Consider the following 26,633-nt stretch of genomic DNA (forward strand, 5'->3'; position numbering starts at 1 on the left):
AGATTTAAAAATAAGGAATGAGTGTAGTAAAAATTAAATTTCTCTATGTACACTGTCCAAAAAAAAGGGAGACAGTTATATATCTCCCGTTCTATTGGACTGATTGACGAAATTGAACTTGCGTTTTTCATGTCTCGAAAGCACGACTTAGGACGTGTATTAGATTTATACAGTACAAAGTCCGTAATCCAAACTCGTTGGGACTATAACAATTATAAGCATAATATATATATTACGCTATATTATATAAGTATATTATATTATATAACCACTGCTTGTGCTCTTGCACTCTATTTTGTTGCAGATTCGTGTTTAATAGTTTTCTTTAAAGCATTTTTTAATTCCCATTGTAATGTTTGTTTATAAAATCTGATTGGAATTTAATTTTTCTAAATTATATTTTCAATTGAGGCTCCATCTTTAGCATGTACTTCAATAAATCCCCCAAAAGATCCTTTGATTGAAACTTTTCTGTGGGTAAAATAAATATCTACATACCTAAAGACTTGCAACATTTGCTCTCGATGAGCGATATCAAGAGTCGAACCAAATATAAAAGTCCATAATTTCTTTGATGTGACTTACTGTTTGAGTACTGCTAATACTGTGGTTACTGTACTAGTTCAGCGGCCGAATAAATAATTCAAGGTCGAAGGGCTTATAATATAATAAAAGACTACAGTGCATTCATTGTTATCATTTTTAAATGACAAGCGTGATCTGTATGTGCATTTCGTTTAAAAAATAAAAATATTTCACTATTTTAGAAAAATAAAGTACACAGAAAGGAAGAACGTTTTGTATAGGGAGATATTTGACTGATTTATTGCAAACATTATTTGTAATATATTTCATCAGACAAACCAAGAAAGGAAATAATTATATTACAATAATTATTGATTTAAAACTTATTTCCCAGAAATTGATCAAAATAAAAATTGAAATTTTCATGAAAATCTTGCTTGTCTTAGGGACCATTTGATGCCCCTCTGCCTGTGGCGGCCGGGGCATAATAGACCCCCCTTGCCCCCCTCTTACTACGCCACTGACTGTTTCTTATTACAATTAATCTATTCTGGCACTTTTCTAGGACCAGGGTTCGTAGCGGTCCTTATAAGTCCTTATATTTGAAAATAAAATATAAAGGCTCTTATAGGTTCTTACTTTTTTTTTAAAGCCCTTATTTTTTTGTTTTTAGTGCTTATTTTTTGCTTTTAGTGCTTTTTTTTTAATGAACGTGCTATTTTTCCCTGTACCAAAGCCGAAACTAAATAAACAACTTTTCTTCCTAATATGGAATGTCAGATGGTGAATCATACTCCCGGAAATAGCTTTCCCCCCTTTTTCTGCATTAACATAACCTTTGGTGTGCACGAAGAGTACAGACAGGTACCTGTCGTTCTATTGGTCAAAGAATTGCAAAAGCAGTAGAAAATTCCGCTACATTCGGCATTCTTTTTCCTGCCACCCAAATACTACACACGTTTGAATTTCTATCAAGATCTTAATAATTTGCATTCTCGTTCCACTTGATCAGTTCATATTCATGTTTATTATGATCATTATGCTTATATAATGAGCATATGTATGAATGTTTATAATAACATAGTTGCAGTAACTGCTGAAGTATAGTAAACTTCCAAAAATGGTTGTGTTTTAACACAGATTAGCTTTCTAAGGAATAATATTTGGAATGGCTTAAATAAAGGGAAAGTAATCGAATAGTCAAAATAATTTCATTTTTTTAGCCAATACATTATACAGTACGAAGATTGGGAGGTTCTCCCCTTTCTCCGCAAAATCTCGAATATTGAAACTGTTACAGTTCGCTGCAAAACAAGCAACTGACCCTTTTTTTTTTTTTTTTTTTTTTTTTGGTCACTTTCCAATCTGGATTGAATAGGACTAAAAGTTCTGCGGTCTACCAACCCAAGCGAAGAATGATTCTATTCCGGAAATTTAATGTCGTCTGTTGAAAATTAGAATGAAAAACACCCCAGTTATTTAGTTCTTTATTCTTCCAATACAGGCAGCTGTTGATTCCGATTGCATAATATCACGTAGGGAAGAATTACGGCGCACGTATTGCGCAATAACATTTGCGATATTTTGCAGAGATAATTAATTTTGATGTTCTGTCCGAGATTTGTTTATGAACACTTAAAAGAGTTTTACTGTGCTTGCTAAACAGAATATTTTTCAATTCCATTGGTTTATTTTTATATGATGCACATATCAAAATGTTAAAAGCATTTATTTAGCGGAAAAATCTAAAGAGCGGCTACAGTCTACTCCTCCCCCCCCCCTCCGCTCCTCTTTTTCAAGTTACGCTCGACTGTCCGAATATTCGCCAGTTTCCAAGTGTGCGGGTTAGTTAAGCTTTTACTGTTAAAGGATGATTGCATGAAGCAAATTTCTGTCTTCTGATTACAGAAATGTTCCTCTTTTTTACTTAAATTACTTTGCTCGTAATATCTGTTAAGGGAAAACTGATATACAATGAAAATTTAGAAAATGTTCAAAATTTAGATTTAAATTATTTAAATATCAATATGAGTGGAAAAATAAATTGTATTTATTATTAGGTTCCAAGCGAATACAATAAATATTCCTTATTATTATTTATTTTCTCTATTTTGAACTGAAATTTCATCATTAAATCTTGTAATATAGATTAGTTCTGCATAGTTTTTTTCCTCTCATTGTAAACTAGTTCTATAAATTGAACTGTTATTTAAAATCTAAAAAAAAAAAAAAAGTAATTATTTTCCATGGTTGAGAAAATGCTCTTTCTCTCAATAAATACTGCATTTCTTATATTTTAAATTACAAGTCTAATTTTTAAGGTTATGCAGTTGTGTATAATGTAATTAGACAGGTGCTTATATTTTTTCTTAAAATGTGCTTGAAAAGTGCTTATAAGTGCTTATTTTTTTAACTAAAATGTGGCTATGAACCCTGTAGGACTGTTTTTGCAACTTCTTCTACAAAAGGCCATTTCTACTCCTTATATAAGCACATTTATTCTTTGGCTTATTAAATATTTTGATTTAATTTTTCTTCCACTCGTGTTATGGAACTTTCACCAACACCAAACATCCTTGCTGCAGCATGATTTCCATTTTCTTTCGCAAATTGAATGGCTTTGCATCTGAAACCAACACTGTGTTTGTTTCTTTTTGCGGGAGCCATATCTACTACTAAATAGTCAGTCAACTGCATTTCAACTAAAATAAATGTGATTTACTAAAGCCTTGAATTTTCTCTTCAAAATCATAGTTTCAAATCACTACAGAAAAAGAAAACATCTAACTCTTAATTCCATGAATTCGTTCAGGAAGTGCATTGTTACTCCAGATTATTTTCTGCTCGAGACCCTACAATAGCATTCTTTTGGGCATTTACATTGAATACAATCCACCCTCTTTGCAGGAATATTTACTCCCTCAAGCATTTAACTCACACACATATTGTTTTCCTTATGGCTTGTCAGTTTGATATTGTTTGAAAGGCTAGGACAAATCTTCAAATAAGTGATCTCAAAAGATAAGAACATTGCACATGTATCTTTTAGGTTTCTTTATGAAGAATATAATGCACATTATATGTTGAATGTACCTAAAAATTTAAAAAATGTAGCTTGAAATTATCGAAGCATGTTGTACACCGGTGTGCATTGTAGGCTGGAAAATGCAATATTTTTCAGGAATATGCATACTCACTAACCTTGAATAAAACAAGCTTTCACTTTGAAAATTTTGTTAAATGCTTACTAGAATATGGTTGATACTTTACAATCTTCATTCTTGTTGCAGAAGCTAATACTGACACTTGAAATACACTATGAACAACATCATCAATTGAATGGAAATGTGAAGGAAAAAAAAAAAAAGCTGTCTGATATGAATCATAAAACCGTTTTTAAACATTTCAGTTTACAGACTTGACTAAGAAAATCTTCTACATCCTTTTCCTTCTAATCCTAGTCTTCATATTATTGCTTATTTCAATTTTTGTTTTGTAATATTTAGATAAGTAAATTCTTAGCATTAATAAAAAGCATTGTGATATGTAAATGATGCTGAAATTAAGCCAACATCATTTCTTTTCAAATGAATTTTAATTCTGTAGAAATTATAATACTTTTTTAATATTATGACCCTTATTATTTAATCATTATCAGGATTATTGGTAAATTGCCAACATATATCATAAAACATTGCCAAATGATCAGGATCCCTAAGCACAGTTACTTATAGTTTATTTCGATATTTTTATGGCCAGTTTCTCATATTCAAATGTGCAGTAAAATGCCTCTTTCTTAAAAGAAAGATACAGCATCATCTTTCTTAGTCAATCAAGAATTGTTGAAATTTTTTGGAAAGAAGAATATAAGAGAGAGAGAGAGTAATTTGTAGCTTATTCATAACTCTTTGTTTAACAGGCAACCGGTAAGTGACTGTAATTAGAACTGTCAGCTATTTGACAACAATTTGTCACATATGTTGCCTCTATCTCAATAATCTTGGCACCGTTTAAATAATAGGGGCAATAATAATAAGGAAGTACCAAACTGTATTATGAAGATTTGGAAGAGGTTTGATTCAAATAATGTACAATAAAAATTCTGCAATCTTTTATGTTCTTTAGCAACCTTTTTTTTTTTTTTTTTTTTTGAAAGATGATTCATAATGTCAATCAATATGTACATGAGACATAAAGATTTCCTATAATAAAACTGATAAAATTTCTTTTCTAAAACTCGGGCATTTTTTTGTTTTGTCTATAATATTGATTTCATAAATTATAATATTTAAATTCTTTGCCTTTAATTGTTTTGGATGAAGTTATTTGTTAGAAAAAATAAACTAAATAAAATAATAATGCATTATAAATATTTTAATTACTTAGAATAAGTCTACATCTGCTTTATTTCACATTATTGTAATGAATTATTCAAAAATTAAAATTTAAATTATTAAAAAATGTGATGTGGACACTACACAATTTCACACATGGCCTATTAAATTATACTAATTTTTGCACTTCATTTGCAACTTATTTCCTCTAATTATTCTTACTTAATTAACTGATCTCTCTAGGCAATTGAGAATGACATCAAAAATTATAAATTTTGAAATTAAATATCCTGGTCAATTTTTTCTATACAGGGGTCAAACTTCTTATAATTTTTATTTTTTTCATAATGAATATAAAATTTCTTCAAATATAAGCATAGGAACCGGAAGAATACAATAATGTTAGATTTTGTTTTTTGTCAAAAATAATTAATTTTTCCCTTATAATTTGAGTTACCTGGCCTTTATTTTCGCAATCTTTCGGACAAGGGGGTAGGAGTATATATATGTGTGTATGGTTTTGCTGATTGCAATAAAAAAGGAGATGCACAACTAGATGATAGCAGTCCCATGTACAAAATTTAAGCATTCTACAGCTAATCATTTTTAAGGTATGTGAGATACTTACATACATACTTATGTTACAAAAAAAAAAAAAAAAATCCCCTTTCTGTCCATTTTACGATCTGTTTTGGAAAAAATATTCCTTTATTCTGTAGTGACCTCGAGAGCAAGTCAACTCTGTCAAATTTAAAAAGGGTTGGAATTCTTGAACATAGCATACAGGAGCTCTTTTGTACCAGTGGTAGAGAATTCAACTGACATTAAACAGGCCCAGGATTGAATCCAAAGGTCATTGTCATCTTTATGGTAAAGTAAAACGTGCACTGCAGCAATTCTCACTGGTGGTAATAGATGGCTGCGCAAGCAAGCAACCAAAGCCGAGGTCTCTTGCACCACGTGATTGCTACATTGGCGACCGGAGAACTACTGAAGACAAATGACGAACTATGTCACACATGCTCTACCCCAAACTAACAGCTACACAAATGCCAACAGACCAGGCCTCTGAGCACACCCACATGCTGGAGCCATAGCCATTGTTCATCAGCACAATGATCAATCGCATCTACGCACTGAGCTTGCAACCACGCCCACAAACTGGGCTTCTCCTCATATCACATCAGAAATGCTTAGGAGGGGAGCTTGTAGTGATATCAAGAACAGCTCAACGCTCACAAATTTGAAAAGAATTGGAATTCTTGAACCTAGCACACTGGAACTCTTTTGTGCTAGTGGTAGAGAATTCGACTCGCATCAAACAGACCTAGGATTGAATCCCAAAGTCATTATAATCTTCAAGGGTAAACAAAACTCGTGCACTGTAGTACTTGTCATTGGTGTTAAGAGATGGCAACATGAGCAAGCAACTGAAGCTGCCAAGGTCTCTCGCACCACGTGATCGCTACAATTCTAACCATACATACAGACTTGATGCAAAAAAATTGTCTAAATGGATTCGAAATGGTGAAAATGGATATTTCTATCGAACCAAATTTTTTTGCGGTTACTTCGTACAAGAAAGTAAAAATTAACTATGTAGAAGATCATGTTAAAAAAAAAATTTAAAGACCAAATGTTGTATGCAATAACAATGCCTCAGCAGTTAGATAATATAGTCTTAGTAACACAGGGTAACAAATGTAACAGTTCACATATTTTGGAAGAGCTCTGCTATGAGCATTCTCTATGTCAAAACGTTTAGAGAATAATTATTGTTGAATGAATTTGGTCATAAAATAGATGTTGTGGAGTATGTGTGTGTAAGTAATAATTTGAAATTTCCTTTTAACAGATACTGTGTTTATTAATGAAACAAACTGTTCTGAAGAAGAGAATGCAGATTTTTTCTCTGCTTGGAAACCATTGCAGGGAATTGCTCCATTTGATGTTGTGCCCAGCTCAGCGTGGAAACGACATTCTGCAATTTTTGAGGTAAATTTCTATTATCTATTAGTGTGAATGTAGACTATTTAGGTATTTTTAAAATTGAAATATAATTTTACTTGAATGGCAACTTTTATTGTTTTACATTTGGTATAGTTAATTATGCAAAATAGTTTAACAATAATATCATTTAAGATATGTACAAAGTTTTTGTTAGCTAAAAAATGTGTAATGTTTTAAGCCTTCACATATAACATCATCATATTTCATATTTTTAAAGCTGACTGAATATTTTGAGAAAGTAACGCTTTCAAAATATTTTGTAAAATACACAAGTTCATATTGTCCTTTAAAGTACTCAAATATCCTTAGGTGTTTTTTTTTTTTTTTTTTAATGATTTTTAGTTTAAAAGTCCTTAATTTCAGCCAAAACTGGCAAAAGGTTCTTAATTTTATTCATCTGACATTCTGTCAGTTTTTTATGACTACCATTTTGAATATGAATTAACAATTTTGAGGAATATTTATTAGTGATGATGCATTAACAAATATGTATTTGATGGGTTAATGTTTGAATTCTTCCCTCCTTCTTAACCCTTTAACTGTCAAGTTATTTTGATGATTTGGGTACACAAATTGTCAAATTTTTTTATTGCAAAAACCATATGTAAAGTACAAAATAAAATATACTTAAGTAGTTAAAAATTGATATTTTGATGTACATGGGTAAAATTTTTAAAGTTTTGTAGCCACTGCATATTTTCTTTGAGGCAGCTGTCACTCAACATGGCAGTTGCAAAGTTCACTTCTAGTGGAGCATTATTTTCTAAAAATAAAAAAAAATTAAATATTTTCTAAAACATAAATAAATATAAGTGAATACCTATTAGTAGTTCAGTAATTCAGTCTTATGTGGTACAACTGGAAACACTTCTCCAAGCACAAACCAACTCCACAATCACTACACCAGAATCGTGATTTCGTGATTCCTTCCTTATCTTTTCCCCATTTTTATCCTTTTTCGAACAACACACTTTGCACTGTCTTGTAGGCTCACGTTTCGCAGGAATAGGAGGAAAATGGGATATAAAATGTCGTTCAGTAAGACGGGCAGGGTTATCTATTGTAGGTGGTCTGCCAACATTCTTTTGTCCAGAAGCTGCATCATCATATTTATGTAAAAGCTCTTCTACAACTTGGATTCGAAATTCTAAAAATGTAATACGTTTCCCAACTACATTTTTATAGAGCAAATATGAGTTCCAGAGTACCTTGTCTAGTAAATGTAAAAATATCTTTTTATAATATTTTATCTGACGTTTTCGGATTGTTGGATGAAAGAATATTTCCTGATCACAGCGATCTACACCACCCATAGTTAACCGTAATTAGAAACAATCTTCGGCTTGAGTATATCTCCATTTTTTATTATTGAGGCTGACCATGGAAGTATCATGAATACTGCTCATCAAACACACATCCTTCATCTTCGGTTGAAGAATCTAAATCATCTATATAACGTTTCAAAGAACTGGACGCTATTTTACAACAAAAAGATCCCATGCACCTTGAACCAAATAACCTCTAACCTTTGAAATCTTCAGTAAAGTGCTGTCATCTATTGAACTGAGCGCACATTAACTTTTCCCGAGATACAGTCGGGTTTGACAAAGAGATGAAGCCGAAATAAATGTCTCCCAATATATATTCCGGTATAACAATACGATGCACTCAAAAAAAAATTACCCCAAGTAATACTCGGGCGTGACATTTTCGAACAGTAGTGCTCGGGCATGACAGTTAAAAGGTTAATATAAATGGTAGGTACTTGAATTTCAGATACCATGCCCAGCTTTGATTGAAACAAAGATTTCAAAGTATTTATTTTTATTTTATTTTTTTTTTTTTAATGGAGAATTTATAAAACATTACATCAAAAACAACTTTTCCTTTTTTCAGTTCCTTATTATACTTAGTAATTTACTTACATGCTTTTAAATTTGGCAACTTATCAACATTTTGGCAATTTCAAAATCAGTTTGTATATAAAATTTTGTATTCTGAGATTTGCAAAATTTTAACGATTTATTTTTACAAACATAATAACACTGATAAATATAATGAATGATGATAATAAATGAAAATTATGTTTAAGAAATAACATTAAAATAAAACATTTGTATTTTCTCCTAGTGACATTAAACTAAAAATGTGACATTACTTCCCATTTTAGTGATTTCAAAATATTGATTCTGAAAAATAAATATGATAATAAATGCTAAAAAAAAGCACAGTTTCCAAAATACTTCTTCAAAAAAACAAAAATGTTGCTGTAATTATTTAAAAATTAATTTAATTTGTCGTATAAATATATATATATATATTTCATGTTAAAAGTTTTGTTTTGCCAATGTTTCAGAATATTTAAATATGTATTGATTTTTTCTTGAAAATTCACTTTACCCTTGTTTTTTCTGAATTTTTCTTTTTCAAAAATCTTCTGGCTTCTTATTCTTCGGAGGTTCATAGAGATAGTTTTTCTTTCGGATTATAGTTTTTCTTTCGGATTTTAGACCTTGCTCGTCGGAAGGTCTAAAGGCAAGATTTATATATTATTATTTTGAAGACAAGATTTATAATGTACCAAAACATTTGTGCACCATAACCATGGATGCTGTGATTGGTGAAGAATACAATTATTAAAGTCTCTTGCTTGTTCAATAGTAAAAGTAAGAGAAAGCTTTGCAGTATTTTATTATGCTTCTGTAAGAATACTGAATGATACAATTTTGAAATTCATTATGCCATTTTTGACAAAGTCTAGAAAGCAGATCTTTTTATCCTATATGTAGAATTCGGAATAAGTATTACCCCAAACATGTAATTACAGACTTGCAAAGTTAACTGTAAAGATTATGAACTTGTAAAATTTTAGATAGAATAATCAATGACTGTTTAAAGAAAGAAAACCAGGTGCATGAACTTGAAATAATTTGAGCTCAAAATTGTCAGGAATTCAATGGAAAGAACTCTAATATGGAAGTATAAGACAGTACCCCCAATGCTTCTATATATTTAGATTTAAAAGACTGATTAAAAACTTTTGAGCAAATGATGACATTAACTTATAACCTATCTGAATGCTAGTAAGAGAGCTAATATTTGAATATAAAGACACACATTTATTAATGACTTCTAACTGAAAAACGAAGTGTCTTCATGGTTATTAACACATAATAGATGTGTTTTATAGGAAATTTGTGATTAATTACTTATCTTTTTGAGAATTATTGAAAGAATAGTGAAAAGAAACTATTTGAATAACTTTTGATCACAGAAATCTTTAATATATTTATCTTCCCTTTATTTTCTTCCACTAGACACAAGCATCAAACTAATCGAAGAAAGTAAAATGGAAAACCACCAGTTAATTAAGAGATTCATCATATATTGCATTGTACCATACCTACCTCAGTGCTTGTCCTAAATTTTGTTGCCTAGATGCTTCACTAAATTCTAAAAAATCTGCCACATTGGCTCTAACACCAGTCCTGACCTTATATATCGTTTCATGTTTATTTTCAATACTCATATTATTAAAGAAATAAGATTAGCAGTTTCTTCTATACATTTTAAGTAGAAGCAGCTCTTTGGAATAACAGAATTCTTTAATTAAATCTGGAAATTCTAAAATGAAGAGGAAATTCATTGAAAAAGAGATTGGTTTTATAAAAAGAGAAACAATTATTCTTCAAAGGTGCACTGCTAAAAATAAAAAAAAAATGGGACAGTGCTATATCTCCCGTTCTGCTGGGCCGATTGACAAAATTCAAACTGTGTTTTTCATGCCTTGAAAGCGCGACTTAGAATATATATTAGATTTATATATAGCACTATTCTAACATAGGTATTTTGACACAAAATCGGACTTTTTCTGAAATAATATACCAATTTTTTTTCCATATTTCGATTCTACAGCTCAAATTATTCCAGAATACCAAGTTTTGTAAAAATCATACGAATAGTTTTTAAAATATTAGCTCTCAAAATTTTAACTCCTCAATGTTAATATTGAATTTGGCAAATATTTATTAATATCTCTTTTTTTATTAAACTTTTTTGATTTTTCCTTTCACATTTCAAAATTTAGATTCATTCTATAAAATTTACCCATTTTTTGTGAACTATTTTTTAAATTTCTATTTTTAAATAATTTTTATAAATTTTTCGAAAAATTTTTTGAATTATGACTTATAAAATTTTTACCATCATCTTAAAGTAGGTGTATACCTGAAAAAAATTAGACTTTTTTATTCAGAATTTTCTAAGATATACACGACTTTACATATTTTCGTGTTTTGAAATTTGGCATCTTTTTTTTGGGGGGGGAGCGATAATAACGCCAAATGTGGTTATTTTTAACCTTAAATTTCAAGTAAAATTTTACGGAGAATTAATTATATGAAATTTTTCCCCTCAATGATATGTAATAAATATTTATTACTACTATATGAAAAGCTATTTTTTTTAATTATAGATGATATTATTCAAATTTTTAACTATTTTTTTTAATTTCTCTCTTTTTTCCTTTTTTAAAAAAAAATATTTGTAAGAGTAAATTTTTATCTTCACGTTTTATTGTCTGCTACTTTACTTTAACTTCGTTTAAATCGAATTGTCTAAAATTGAGAACTTTCATTTGATGTTTATTTGAATTTTAAGAAAATATTTTATGACATTAACTGCATAATTTATTTCTAAACAAGCTGTTGCTTATGAAGTGACTGAAAGAGTGGCTGATACTATCATCCATATTTTTAAAGCACAGTATATTTTTATAGAAACATAAGATTTAGAATAATCATTTTTATCAAAAAATCATTTTTATCAAAGTTAAACTATGATATAAACATACAACTCTCTAGAGACCAAATTAATGGAAGTTCAATGATTATGTAGCAGTGATCTGCAGCTATTTAATGGCTGGATAATTCATCAGGTTCTGTGGACAAGTAAGAATAATTATATAAACGATACCCAAATTCTGGATTCAACGATTGTACGATGTTTATTAAATGAATTTTTAAGAAGTTTTTAAACATAAAAAATCAACTCATTTTTTGTCCTAAAATATATTTTTATGCGTAGCGTATTTTCATTATATCCTTAAAATTCTAATTTAGAATGTAATTGTCAAGAACTGAATTCTAATCATCAGTAATATAATAAGTAATTATTACGGTTATTAATAAATCCTTCTTATAAAGTAATTGCAAATATTTCAAAAAACTTTCTGTCTGAATGCGAATATTTCTATTAATCAAGATTGCACATGATATTATTTATTTGCACTTCAATTCTTACCGTTAGCTCTAGTAGAAAATACAAATCAATTATATTTAATTAAAAAATGAACATCTAAGTTTAGAAACAGCATACCGTAACGGCAATTCAGTTATTGGCGCCATATCTTTCATGTTACTCCCGATTGGCAAGCTACATGATTTTTAATGAGTATTCGGGTTTTGCTAGTAACTTCACTTGGAAATCGCACTTAAACTAGGTTAGTTGGTTATTTGAACATAGAAAGAACATGGGAGCTATTTGGTTAAGATGCTTTTATAGAGAACCTATGTAAAGAGAACCTAGAAAACTACGAAAACCAACCATGCAGCCTGGGTTAGACTTTGCAACAAGCAATTAGTATTTAACAATCTTCAAATGCTAGGCAACTGGTGAGGCTCCAATTTAATATTTTATTTGTCAATATTTAAAATATTGTTGTATTCTTAGACACAAAAAAGCAGAATTTAAGTTTTGGTAACTCGTTAGTAAACTATCAAGCCATAGTGCAAATGAATATTCAATTTCTTTTGAAATAATTGTATTCACTTAATATTCTTGGAATATGAGCTAAAGAAGGAATGTTCTCGGAAGATTAAAGAAGTGTTTAAATCCAGTGATATTAGGTTTGTCTTACAAGCTCAGAATCAAAACGATTCTGCAATTGCCCGAGCAGTTGACTTGTAAATGGCTGTGAATTATGCAGATGACTTTTAATCTTGCATTATTCAGTCAGAAAACATATTCCAAATGTTTTGTATTGCATGACAATGCATCTTTTCAATAACCAATCGGAGAACCGCTTGTTTCCGAAAATAAGTATGTGCACTCAATTGTCCTGCATGTTCTTCAAATTTGTCTTCTTGTGTTTTTTTTTTCTTTCCCAAAAACTAAAGTTGCCTCTCTAAGGAAAGTTTTTTTTTTTTCCATTATGTGTTGTGCATTCAGACAAAAAGTTGAATCAGCATAAATTCTATTATCCATTTTTATTATACTCTGATTACTTTATTAACATACAGTGAATATATACTAAACCTTTTACTTCAACTTCAGTAATTCGGAATTTTTGACAGAATTGTTGTTGGAACTAGGACTTAGAACTAGGACTTAGTTGTTGGAACTAGGACAAATTGCATATTTCGATAATCCAATAAATTCAAGGTCAAAGTTTCAATATTTTATTTTCGGAGGGAGGGGAAATTTTTTCAGTTTTAGTCCATTATCCTAAGTATATTTGCTTCGATTCTTTATCTTTTTCCAAAAAAGCGAAAATCTTATGCATGATATACATATAACACACAGCTTCAAATTAAAATTTAATAATATACAGGGTGATTATAATTAAAGTTCCTCTTTGAAACGGTGATAAAAGGAAAACTATTGGATCAAATGTTATCAAACTTGGTAACCGTGTAAAGGAGGTCATGGGAATTTATTTTCCGCGAAAGAAAGAAAGTTTGAAACCTCACCACCAGGGGAAAAATGGCACTGTATGCAATATTGTTAAATGAAATATGGGTTGGAATCCAATTTAACCTTTTCTTACGTGGGTTTAATATGTTGTATACCCTTAAGAAACTTTGAAGTAAGCAAATTACCATTTAAAGGCGTTAAATTCGATAAAAGTCGAGTGCGCCATCCGTGTAAGGGAGAAATTTGTCCTTGAAAACCACGAATTAGCGATTAGAAAATGTGAGATCGCAAATCACTCGCACAAGTACGTACAGTCTGGAAATCGTTTTCTTGCAGATTGCTAATTTGTAATTTTTGAAGCCTAAATTCGGCCCTAAAACATGAAGATATTGATTTAAAACGCTTTTAATCGATTTAGGCCAAAGAAATCCCTCATGTTATCTACCTAGTTCCATTGCATTCTCCTACTGCATTCGATTGTATAGCAGTCATTCCACACCAAGTTAGCTAGTTTCATAACTGAACCATTTTTCTCTGAATAGCAGTTGACAGCTGGACCACTGTGATTATAGCTCGCTTAGACTAAAAGTTTAATATTGCAGCATACTGGCGAAATCAATATATAGACAGCTTCAACTTCTGGGAAAAATAAACTGTCTTCACAGTGTCTACAACTATCATTTATTCGGTGGTAGGTTCAGGTTTGGCAGGGACCTTATTGTTATTGTCTTCTATGTCCCTTGGTTGTGAGGGCGTTACATGGTCAGATATCGAAGGTTGCCTTTGGGGGATGGGCTCCCATTGGTCAAAACTGGGGGAACGATTGATGTCTAACTATGACCGTATTCTATGTGAAACATTTAAATCCCCCTGCATAGACTTGGCGGATGGTGCCTCCTCAGAGGACCTCCAGGGGCTGGGGCTATTTAACCGTGTATAGGCTGCCTTATGCATGTCAGGTGTGGATGCCCCTTCCTTCTGGTGTACTGTCTTATTTGAACGCTTCCCAGGTAAAACCTGCGATGCTGCTGGTTATAATCTGTACCTAGGCAATCTCGGCCACAGGGGTATAAAATCAGTCTTCACAGGACTAGCGTCATCGCTGGTGATGGCTGGTTCAGGCTTGTCAGGGACCATACAGTACTGTCCTGTCAGTTCCGTTGTTTGTGGTGGAGCTATATAGTCAGATATTTATGATTCTTCAGAGGGAAACACTCCCATCGCTGAAGTCGGCGAGTTCAGCAAGCCTTTAGACTGCATGAAGTTTTCAGGGGACGTCTGGAGCATCAAAACTGCATATTTATATCCTTCCTTTGTCCCCCCTTCCCGGGGGACACCTGGAACCGACGTCTGTATACCAGACGTAGTATTAGCAGGCCAGATTGGTGTCCTGGTCTGTCTGATAATATTTAAGTCACTTCGTCCTGCTGTCTGGGGTTGGGTCCCTATTGATGGCAGATATTTTTACTTCCCTGCAGAACAGGGACATGGAATGCAAGTTGCTGAGTATTCTTGTTGACACGGCTTAGTCTTGGTTCTTTGGCTCAATTGATAGGTTAGTGGCCCTTAGATCTCTTTTAGGGGGTGTCGCGTTTAACTGCATTAAGACAGGTTCGAGCTTGTCAGGTCTGGGTGCCCCTTCTTCCTAGTGCACTGTCTTATTTGAACGAAAGGTTATAACCAGGGCAGAAGTTTCTCTGGTGTTCTCTTATGTCTTAATGGACGTGAAAATACGTGATGTCGATGCATATGTAAGGGTTCGATAAATTGCTTAATCCTTATTTTGTGTCTACTGTTGCAATAGTAGTAATTTGTGCAACATTTATCTTTTTTTGCGATTTTCTTTTGCTGATTGCTTGTTATTGTTATTTTACGTGACAAAAGGTAAACACAGTTACATATTATGTTAAGCTTAGGTTAAATTTTTAATTCAGAAAAACAGCGATTTGAGCATAATTACTCGAAAAATGTGTACTTCTCGTTTTTGAACCATTGTCATATCCTTGGCCGCATAAATTACTAATATCTAAAAAACCATTTTCTCTAAAGTCTGTAATAAGAATGTTGTTAGTCCTTCACCTGCCGTATCTATTGCAAGACAAAATACTATGTTTCATTAATGTTAGGATGTACAGACATGATAAGAGCAAATTTTGCAATCATTTCTATACACTTTCATAAATTATTATTTCTTTCGAATTATTTGTTGCTAAAACCATGGAAAGCTAAGTTTTGTTTGGCTAAAAATTGAATGGCGTAGATAATTCTTTCAATAACATCATGTCAATGCTTCTTTTTTTAATAAATTTTGAAATTCTGAATCACCACCTTTATTCTTTCGTAATCATTTTAAGAAATTGGACCAAACATACAGATTTCGAAAATGCATTTTACTGTTTTCATTTCATTTTAAGTGCTCACTTAAGTGGTTCCAGTCACCAAATCCAATTTTACGTTACTGAAAAAATGCAAATATTGCAACAAAAACAATACGCAGAATTTTTTCCCTCAGTACTTAGCACCAATCCCTTTTAACGTTTTCGTTGTTTGGCAAGATTCAACATAAAGTACGTCTTAAAAAATGTACGTCCATATGCATATCATTACATCCAAATGCATATCTGTTGCAGAAACTATAGATTTCACTATTATTTATTCTGTTATTTTGACTGGCTGCATTGAAGTTAAAGGTAATTCCCATCTGAAAACAATTTCTCTTTCTGATTATTAGGTTTTTTTTTGGGGGGGGGGGTAATTTCAATGGTAGCTGAGACATTGATGGACAACTAGTGCTGGTAGCATTAACTTGGGTTTTCTCTGGGTTTTGGAAAATTTAAGTAAATTTAAAGTTCTGGTTTATTAAATATTCCTCTCGTTTTCTTTTCTTCAGTAAATTCTGATACCCAGACAGTTTTTTCTGTTTTTCTTCTGACATCTGGGATAAAATGAAAACAGAAAAAGTGGAAGTAAAAATAAAAGTAAAAAATAACTATTATAAGAACCACTGCAATAAACACTTCGTGTTGAAAACACTCAAAAAGTCTTTGTTTGAAATATTTTACTTTCCTTCTGAAAAACCAAGTATATATTAAAACATTGCTGAGAAAAAATATTAACTGTTAGGTCAATACCAAATAATTCAAGGAGGCAGTTGTACTCTTATGTTTATTAACCCCTTGGGTATGGGTTTATTTGAGAAAGTATTTGCATGTGGAACGGATATAATTTTTGTTTGCGATTCATCAATAGCTACTTCACTATCAGGAGTACAAAGGTAATAAAATTTATTATTTAGGTAATCCACTATATTTCTAATATTTCTTATTTTGTCATCTTTAATTTCCTTTTCATTATCCGTAAAATGTAGAAAGCTTGAAATATCAAAAAACCTATCGCGGGGCATAGTGCTGGCAAAAATTTTAGTACTTATTACATATCTTTTTTGACCAATACATATGCATTTTTGGCTTCTTCATTTGCGACTACAGGAAACCACCTTCAGTTTTTTTTTTTTTTTTTTTTTTTTTTTTTTTTTTGTTACACAACCTTCTTTTTCTATCACTTGTCTGGCATATCATTCGTCTCTTCTACTATTGTGTCCCAAAAATCTTCATTCAAGACTTCTTTCAAAACATCTAAAGGCATAGGATTACCACCTAGTCTATGCAGGCTCAAAGGATTAATTACAGATATCTCAGAAAAACTTTTTATATCGGCTACATTTTCTTCTTCTTCCCAAATCCATTCCTCTGATACTAGTTCACGAGAAGATTCACTATCACTGCTCGATAGACGTCTTGTGCGTCTTCGAAACCTTGGTTTTATATTACAATTGTCATTATTTTCTGGTTCACAAGAAGATTCACTATCACTGCTCGATAGACGTCTTGTCCTTTTGCGTCTTTGAAACCTTGATATTATATTACAATTGTCATCATTTTCTAGTTCAATATCGTCTTCAACACCTTCACTTTGTATTTCATTGTAATTGTCACTTTCGCTATCACGATCATAAAATATATTCCTTGTTTTTGACATAATGGGGCAGTGTATCGCAAATAATGTTCACCGAAATACTGTAATTGGCTCTTCTATTATGACTGATACAAGCTACAATGAAATGAACAGAATTGTGCCTAACCTCAAATAACGTTTTAGATTTGTCATCCGCTCCTAGGGAAAGCAAGTGAATGACGTCTCTCAGACATCAAATGTACCCAAGAGTTTAATTTTTGGTTGACGTCTTATACACGTCATCCGCTCCTAGGGGGGAAAAGTGAATGACGTGTCTCAGACGTCAAATGTACCCAAGGGGTTAAAATAAATGACTTAAATTATATGTATGTATATATTCAAGATGTAATGGAATAACGAATAAGTTTTCTTCGACTTTTCGTGCAGCTAAAAATGAGAAAATGGCCAATTTGTAATTTCAGAGCACCTTGTATATTTTTACTTCACTTCAAATCTAAAATAGGTGTATTATAAATTAAGTGTTATTCCGTAATATGTCAATCTTTTTCTCGAAAGATAATAATTTTTAATTTAATAAACAAATGGTTCATGTAAAACATTTTTTGAGTAATTCTGCTCAAATTGTCGCTTTTCTAAATTGAAAAGCTAACCTAAGTTTCACATAATAAGTAACTACCCTTAGCCTTTTTTTATGTATAATAACTATAACAATAAGCAATCACCAAAATGATAATTGTTACATAAATTAATACGATTGCAACGGTAGACACAAAATAATGATTAAGCAATTTGTCGTACACGTCTACCCTTACGTACGCATAAGCATCACGTATTTTCATCTATGTATAGTAAGCTCAACTTATGTCAAAAACTGCAAAAAGCATCAACTAATAAAAATGAAAGCGATATAAATACATAGATCTTGTGCATGAACTGCAGTTTTTGAAAACTTTTGGAAAATATGTGGCATTATTTTGAAACTCTTTATCGGCAACATAGAGGTGTGCAGAAAAGAATTTTAGACATCACCCCTAGAGCACTTTTTGTGCCATGTTGTAACCACAGTTTGAACCTTGTCATAAACAACGCTGCAAACAACAATTTATTTGGTGCAAACTTATTAGATATGTAAATTAATTTGTTTTTAATTTTAAGAAAATAAGTAGTGTTAAGCAGTATATTTGTTATCCAGTGCATTTAGTATATTATTTTGCTTCTCTTGCAGTGTTATTTCTTTTTATGTTTAATTCTTCAATAAATATGTTTGAGTGTGGTTTTAAGAAAGCACAAAATGTTTGCACATTTAGAAAAATTAAAAGAGAAAATGTAATTTTTTTATTGTTATGTTAATAATATTTTACTTTAAGTGTTAACCATAAGCAGTTTCTCTTTAATATCGTCACTGCATAAAGGCGGTCGCTAGACATTTGCACGATGGCACCAATTAGGTTTGGCGGAGGCCTGTGTGGGATTATTTTAAATATAAGATAAAAATGTTTCAAGAAATTTTATAACTTAATGCTAATTACTTGAAAAACTTTGGGAAGTTATTTTATTATTCTTGAATTTGTTTTGTTATCAAGTTAAATATTAAATTACGTATCCAGCCTACAAATTTATTTTATTCTTACAAATTGTAAAATTGAATTTCAGGTGTAGATAATTGCTTTAGCTTATTAACCTTCCAACACGCGCGGATGCGCAAAATTTACGACAGATTCAGTTTTTAATGGACATTTTTCGCATATCGAAGCTGAGACGTCTGAAGGTCATTTTTATTCCTCAATTCTACCCTTCCCCACATCATAGAATGTGTCAAAAGGAAGTCATTTGAGGGCTTTTGTGCTACGTGGCAGCTTTTTGATAAAATTTACGACACGCGTGTGATCGTGTTTTAAAATTCGGAAAATATTTTGTAATTTTGTGTTATTAATTGCCGTGTATTATTTTAATTTTAATACATTTGGCTCTGTAAATTTTATGTCGGTTTTAATGGCAAAAAAATATGTTCAACCAGCTAATCTTCAAGAATTATCTGATGAAGACAAGGAAACCTTTAGATGCGAGAACAATAGTGATTTCCATTCCTTATTTTCTTTTATTTCTATTTTTTAAAAATAAATAAAAACATTAAAGTTAGATTAAAGTGCGTTTTTGTAACCAGTAAGAAGTAAATTTCCTTGCAAAATTAAGTAATGCTAAACTTACTTTTTTTCCTACCAAGGTGTTTTCCCATTTTATTGTCTATACTTGTCTTTGGTGATTATTAAAATTAGCTTCGATTTTAAAATATAATTATTAAATAATAAATTTAAAATTTTCTCTAATGAAATACATCATTGCATTTCCATCTCACTAACTTAAAAATAATTTACTTATATTTGAATGTATCTTGCAATAATAAGCTTTTCATAGTCACATTTTTCTCTTTTAGCAAAACTTACCTTACTGATATCAAGTCTTAAGGAGTGTTCACATAATAACTTAGCTGCCATAATCGTCGTAGCCTCGGTGTCATGAGGCATATATGTCATTAGCTTCATTTTCCCTGCGGCACAGGGTCTAATACGATTGCAACAGTAGACACAAAAAGTGCGATAAAATTTTATATCTTAACAAATTTATTATCAATATTCCCTCATTTCTGTCATTTTTCAAGCCAAATACGGTAAAATGAAGGATGTTGTAAAAAATACGATGTACACGTGCTCATGTGAAATTGCATACCGCGCATCCTGGAAGATTAAGTTTCTATTTGCTTTTTGATAGGTCCTTAATTTTTACTTCCTTGTACGAAGTAAAAAGGAAGTATTGTAATCGCGAAAAGTTTCAGGTCGCATATTTCAACAAAAATATCCATTTTGACCGCTATCGAATGCAATCTGATGATGTTTTTGCGTGAAATCTGTATGTAAGGACAGAATAAAAGACTATTTTCCTCCAAAAAAATTATAAAACTGCTTTAAAATGAATTCTGAAGAGAATTTGTCGTAGCGCCTGTAAGAACGTATACATGTACGTACGTACGTATCTCGCATAACTCAAAAACGAGTAGCCTCAGAATGTTGAAATTTTGTATATAGAACTGCTATACCATGTAGATGTGCACCTCGTATTTTGGTTGCAATCGGCTGCACCAAACGTATATAACTATATTTATACATATATATTCCAGTCTGTTACCCGGCTTAGTGATCTCAGTTTCTTTACTCTTATATGTTTGTAAATTATACATTTTTTGCTTTCAAAATGATTGAATTATGTTGTTCTTATCTTCCGGTTAAGGTTTTTATGCCTTTAGTAAATCTGTATGCAATATTTTTAGAATTATCAACAATTTTAAAGTTTTTTAAGTGCCGCTAAGCCTAATAATTTTTCTGATGGCGGCCATTGATTGTTTACATTTGAAACAGTAGGATAGCGGATTTGTTGCCAATTTAGAGAAACTTAGCTTCGCAACAACAAAGATAACGCCTTCATTTATTATTGCGAATTAAATCATGCTTAATCCTTTCTGGAATTTTTTTCGAGGAAATAAGTGTTTAAGATTTACTTCGTAATTTTTAATACAGATATTTTGAGTTTTTATGTATTTTTGCCTTGTCGCGAAGTGAGAACTGAATTAATTGAATGAGAAATACTCAATCGTCTGTGAAAAACTGTTTCTTTTTTTTTATTATTTGCTTAGTTTCTTTTATACATCGTTCTAGCTTTATTATAGTATTTGAATAGAACATGTTTCATCGATTAGATAATTCTTTAAATGATATAAATTTTGTGCATTCTGAGTTATAATATGAACGAAATATAATACTGTTAAGTCAATCTAGCGCCAGAGTGTCGCTATGGTAAGCAAATAGAGTGAATTTTAAAGAATGCATTTATTCTATTGTGGTTTATGTGGTGTCATTGAAGTAGGTTTAATTCAATCTAATAAGTTTAAATGAAATGCAAGAAAAAATGCATATAATTTAATATTCCATACAAGGAAGTCATGTGGTGTACACATCAGATTTTTTCCTTTGATGGTTCTTATAAAAGTATTTAATTTCCAATGCAGAAGTATGTAAGAACCCTGAATACAATATGAAATTTTCTCATTTTAATACTGTAGTTCATTTGAAGTGGGTAAAAAAATTAGATTTTATAGAAATTCCAATAATACTTATACTTTTATATTTATTAAGATCATATTTTTCATATTGCTATAAATCTTTTATTGGAATAGTCTTGCTTCTGTTTCTCTGATTGAATTTTTTACATTATTTATTGTTTCATAGGTGCATTTTTCTGTTAAATTGCATTGTGTGTTTGCAAGGTTTTTTACTCACTTGGAAAATCTTGGAAGCTTGGGAAAATCTATAAAAATGTAAACATTTTTTTTAAATGTCAGGAAAAGACTTGGAACTTTTTTCAAAAATTTAGAAAAATCTGCAGTTTTTCTTCCAGTATTTTACTCAATTTATATCTGAAACAAGTTTTTAAGCATATAACTCTCCTCTCCATCTGCCAGTGAGATATTATTCCTTCTTCTGATTAGAAATTTAACTGTTCTGTCATTTTTTTTAATAAATGTAACTCTTCAAAATTGAATAATAGAATTTATTCATATTTGAAGGGCAGTCAAAATTGTTCTGGGACAGATTAAACTATAAAATTTATTTATTTTTTAAGGAAGACTAACAGTCACTATTCTGTTGAGTTGTACGTCATAATAAATAGCTATATTAATTGAACGCTTTTGTGAAACAAGTGTAATTCTTAGTTGTTCAGTTTTATTTTGAACTATTGTCATAGTAATATTTATTATGAATAATTGTTATATATTACCTCAGCAAAATGAACAGTTATCTGCTGAGTTTTTTTCTTTTCTGTCTATGTAGGTTTTTTTTTTTTTTTTTTTTTTTTTTTTAGAAGTTCAGATTTCATCTGCAAGAGGAGAGTATGAACAAAAATCAAAGAAGTTTCTTTTAATCATAGTTTTGTATAGCAGATTAAATGTGCTATTAAAATTTGATGCATTTTTATATATTATACGAGTGCTTTTTAATTCTGTAATTACATATTAGTAGCTGAGCTCTAAGGTTTCAAGTGCCATCAAATGGGCTGGCTGCATACAAGTTTTTGTAATTCCCTCCATGTGTTATGTGAATACAAGACCAGCTCCCCTAAAAGTCCTCCATGAAGTTATGTGTGTCCCTTTATGCAGATAACTGTCGTGTGCTTTTGTATAATCCAAATAATCTAATTTAACCCAATCCTTTTACAGTGATATTGATTATGGTATTAAGTAAACTGTAAATTTAATGGACTACAAATGATTTACTAGTCTTTAAGTGTGAATAAGTGCTAAATCAATAACTTTATAATTCATCGGGGTTGTTATTCGTTGTCATAATGCTTCTGAGTATATTACATGATAATGCAGTATATTCAAAATCATTATGACAGTGAAGTATTGCTGTTGAATCATACTGTAATTTCAGATATTATGTATGTAATACCTAAAACCATAGACAAGTAAATGTTCATGTAATATGTATTTAATTTTGAGACTTTGTTATACATAAAAAGAGAATTTGAAACATAAACAACAGAGCAATAGTTCTTCAAGTTTTTTCAAGGATCTTGAAGTCTCAAAATATGTTTACCCCAAAATTAGATCCATTGTAAAGTTTATTAGAAAGCCAGTTTGATGGAATGGTTTCAAATAAAAAAAAAAAAAAAAAAGTCCATACAGTTATTTATGAACAAAAGTTTCAGTTTTACAGAAAAATGTAAAAATCGAAACTTTAGTGAAAGGTGTTGGAATTTTTTTCTGACATGCATATTAAGCAAATAAGTTCTAATCTACCTGCTGATGCATATGATCTGTGTGTATTGTGCTTATTTTATTTTTGTTTATATCTGTTAAATGTGTAAAATTAGTTTTTGGAGTTAATTTTAGTCTGTTATAAGTAAATGATTTTTTTTTTTTTTTTTTTTTTTAAATATTTTAATTCTCCTCATTTCTGCCCCAGCCATTGTGTGTAAAAAGGATTAAATAATGATGTAAATTTGCATATTGATTATCTATGTACTTTTCCTGGCAAATTTTCTAAAGTACTGAAATTCTATCAGCTCATAATTTAATGTAAGAGGTGAAAAATGCATTTGAATTTTCTATAGATTTTTTAAAGTTGAAATTCCAGCAATTCCATTTTGAGATGGAAAATCTCAGATGAAATTCTTGATTAAAGCAGGAAAGCGTAATGATCACTTGCAGAATTCAGAAATGGAATTGTAAGGTTTTTAAATCTGTAATAAATTAATTAAGACTGTCGATTATGTACGTAGCTCTGTTGAAAATCATGCTTTTATATATTTTTGAGCAAACGGAAATTCTAATTTATTACTTAGAAATTCAGTTTATCTTTAGCATGAAGTATAAGTTTTATTTAATAATGTTTAATACATTTTTATGTATTACAGATATGCCTTGAATGCCTGAGTGTATTTCCTGATGATGAGAAGATAGCTGTTTTAACGATATATTTTCTAAAGACATTTTTGGTATGGTACTTTATTTTAAAGTGTAAATTACTATAATAAACTATGAAAATAATTAAATGTGCTGAAAGATGAAATATTGTATAATGTGTTTTAAAAAGCAAATGAATATATTTCACATATATTAATTTGGTACTTGAACGAGTATTCAATCTCTGCTGATATACGGCCAACAATCTGTTGCTGCCTTTTGTTGATGAAATGTAATTTTGATATCAGCGGATAAATTAAACAGATGATTGTTATTATTTCTGATGAGTATTGTCTGGCAAATGAATTTAAAATCATGTGAAGCATATGTTTTTTTTTTTTCCACAGCTTCTCTACCTCCATACAAACTTTGATAAATAAAAAGGCCACTGACATTTCAAGAACCATTTCTTGGTTCTAAGTGCAAGTAATTACTTTACATTACTTTTCTATTTTACATCTGCCATCACATCAAAATGCTTGCAATGTTTTGACAAAATGCATATACCTGGAAGTAATGAATTACTTCTGCAGCATTTTTCAGTAGATCTGGTAAACACAAGATGCAGTACAGTAGAAACTAATACAGTACAAAGTCCAAAATCTGGAGTCGTCAGGACTTCGGCGATTCCGGATTTGTGATTTTTTTTGGATATTAGATCATCAGTTTAAATCTAGTAAGATGGCATGTAGAAATTTTATAAAATTTAAAATATGAAATCGTGATTTATGAAATAATGAAGTATTTATCATCTAAAGGATATCAAAATTTACGAAAAAAAGCTTAATATTTATTTGTTTACCGTATTAAACATTTCTTTCAATGTAAGTTGTTTAAGTTGCTTTGTTTTTTGTGCAAATACTGTCTCTTTAATTCTGTAAACAGACATAATCTTTTGTTCAGTTATATTGTTGAAGTCCTGTAACTGCTGTGTCGAGAATTCCGACTAACCTGTCAATCGAAATTTTTTCGTTTTCGGAAACTTCTCTGTTACTTTTTTTACTATTGGTAGTGGTATTTTCTGGGTCTAGAACCATACTACAGATTTTGCCATTCATTAATTGATTGATGATTGAAAAGCACTGTCATCACAATGAAAAACTTCTTTTATATCATCTTCATTTTTTACCGCTTCTCCACATTTCTTTACAAAATCCGTTAATTGGAAAATTTCACCTTTGTTTTGCGATATCCGAAAGCCTTTAAAACTCGTGGCTTTCATCATCAGATTTAGCTATCTTTCACTGTACATCTTTGGCTATGCATATTCAGCTTGGGGGCTAATGACAAGTTGTTCCGTTAAATTTTATCTTGCTTCTATCGCGCACTGAGACAATTAAACCTGAATTGTATTAGTTTAGTTATTTATTATACTTATGTCTATTTCTTGCACATACTTATCAGAGTTTTGAATAAATAAATTCCCACCTATACTTAATCCTTATTTATTTGTTTACCTTATTAAACATTTCTTTCAATGTAAGTTGTGTAAGTTGCTTCGCTTTCTGTATTAAGAAACAAAGTATTAGCAATACTTTGTCTTTAATTCTCTAAAAAGACATAATCTCTTGTTTAGTTACATTGTTGAAGTCCTGTAACTGCTATTTCGAGAGTTCTGACTAACTTGTCAATCATTGTATTAGTTATTTATTATATTTATGTATTTCTTGCATATGCTTATAAATTAAATAAATTACCACCATATACCTTATTAAGGGCCGGCGCTAGATATCTTACCGCCAGATGCAGTCTCTGTGGGTCCTAAATTCTGCAGCTCAATGCCGTAGTGCTGGTTCTTGGTTTATGTGAATAACAAATCAGTTATTCTTAATTCAAATAGCCCTAAATGTAATCTTTGGGTCTATGAGTATCATCAACAAAATCTATTTTTAGCATATGGAAAGAAATTTTTGGTAAATTCTTCCTGGTCAACATTTTTTAGCGCATTTAACTTAAATCTGTAATCATCGCCAAGTGTAATGTCAACAGAAAAGGTTACCACATTCCTTTATTATTCAATTACTAACATAAAAAATTGTTTAGGCACCGCTACATAAGTCAATACTCAATTTATCAAGTTTCAATAAACATGCGGTGGTGAAAGGAAAGTATAATAAATAATGATTCGCCAGGTTGGCATCATATCAAGATGTATCTATGTGGAATGTTTCGGTTTGAGATGTGTGCCAAGTGGATACCTGCAACGGAGTCAAGTTACTGATTGTTAAAATTTATGTTAGAATGATTGTTTCTTCAATAACAAGGTATGTTATTTAATGTTGAAGTGAAATTAAGAATCAAGACTCTCCAGATGTTTTATTATGCATGGAGGGGGGAATCAAATGTTGTATGTGTAAAGCCTATAAGAAAAATGTTATTGGTGGTTTTGAGGTCCAGATTTTAGATCATTCCGAATAATGAACATCTGGATTTCGGACTTTGTACTGTATAAGATAAACAAAATTTGTCCCAAGAACTTTCCACAGGAAAAGGATTACTGAAAAAAAGTTACAGATAAGCACTTCATGTAATTGCCTGAAGTCTGCATTGAAGTTTTTAAAAAAGAAGGCATCTTC

At 30.7% G+C, this 26,633-nt stretch overlaps 1 protein-coding gene across 4 annotated transcripts in view; it reads left to right on the forward strand.

Annotated features, from left to right (window-relative positions):
* LOC118182476 (testis-expressed protein 10) overlaps positions 1-26,633 on the forward strand; it is a 130,899-nt gene that overhangs the window by 95,129 nt on the left and 9,137 nt on the right. For all 4 annotated transcript variants that reach the window (XM_035351819.2, XM_035351820.2, XM_035351822.2 and 1 more), the window contains 2 exons: positions 6,715-6,854; positions 24,009-24,089. In XM_035351819.2, coding sequence (XP_035207710.1) covers positions 6,715-6,854; positions 24,009-24,089 — 221 coding nt within the window. The remainder of the gene's footprint in view (positions 1-6,714; positions 6,855-24,008; positions 24,090-26,633) is intronic.

The sequence above is a fragment of the Stegodyphus dumicola genome, chromosome 5 (assembly GCF_044657685.1).
Source record: "Stegodyphus dumicola isolate Sdum_Otavi_A_Nest chromosome 5, ASM4465768v1".
Classification (NCBI taxonomy): Eukaryota; Metazoa; Arthropoda; class Arachnida; order Araneae; family Eresidae; genus Stegodyphus; species Stegodyphus dumicola.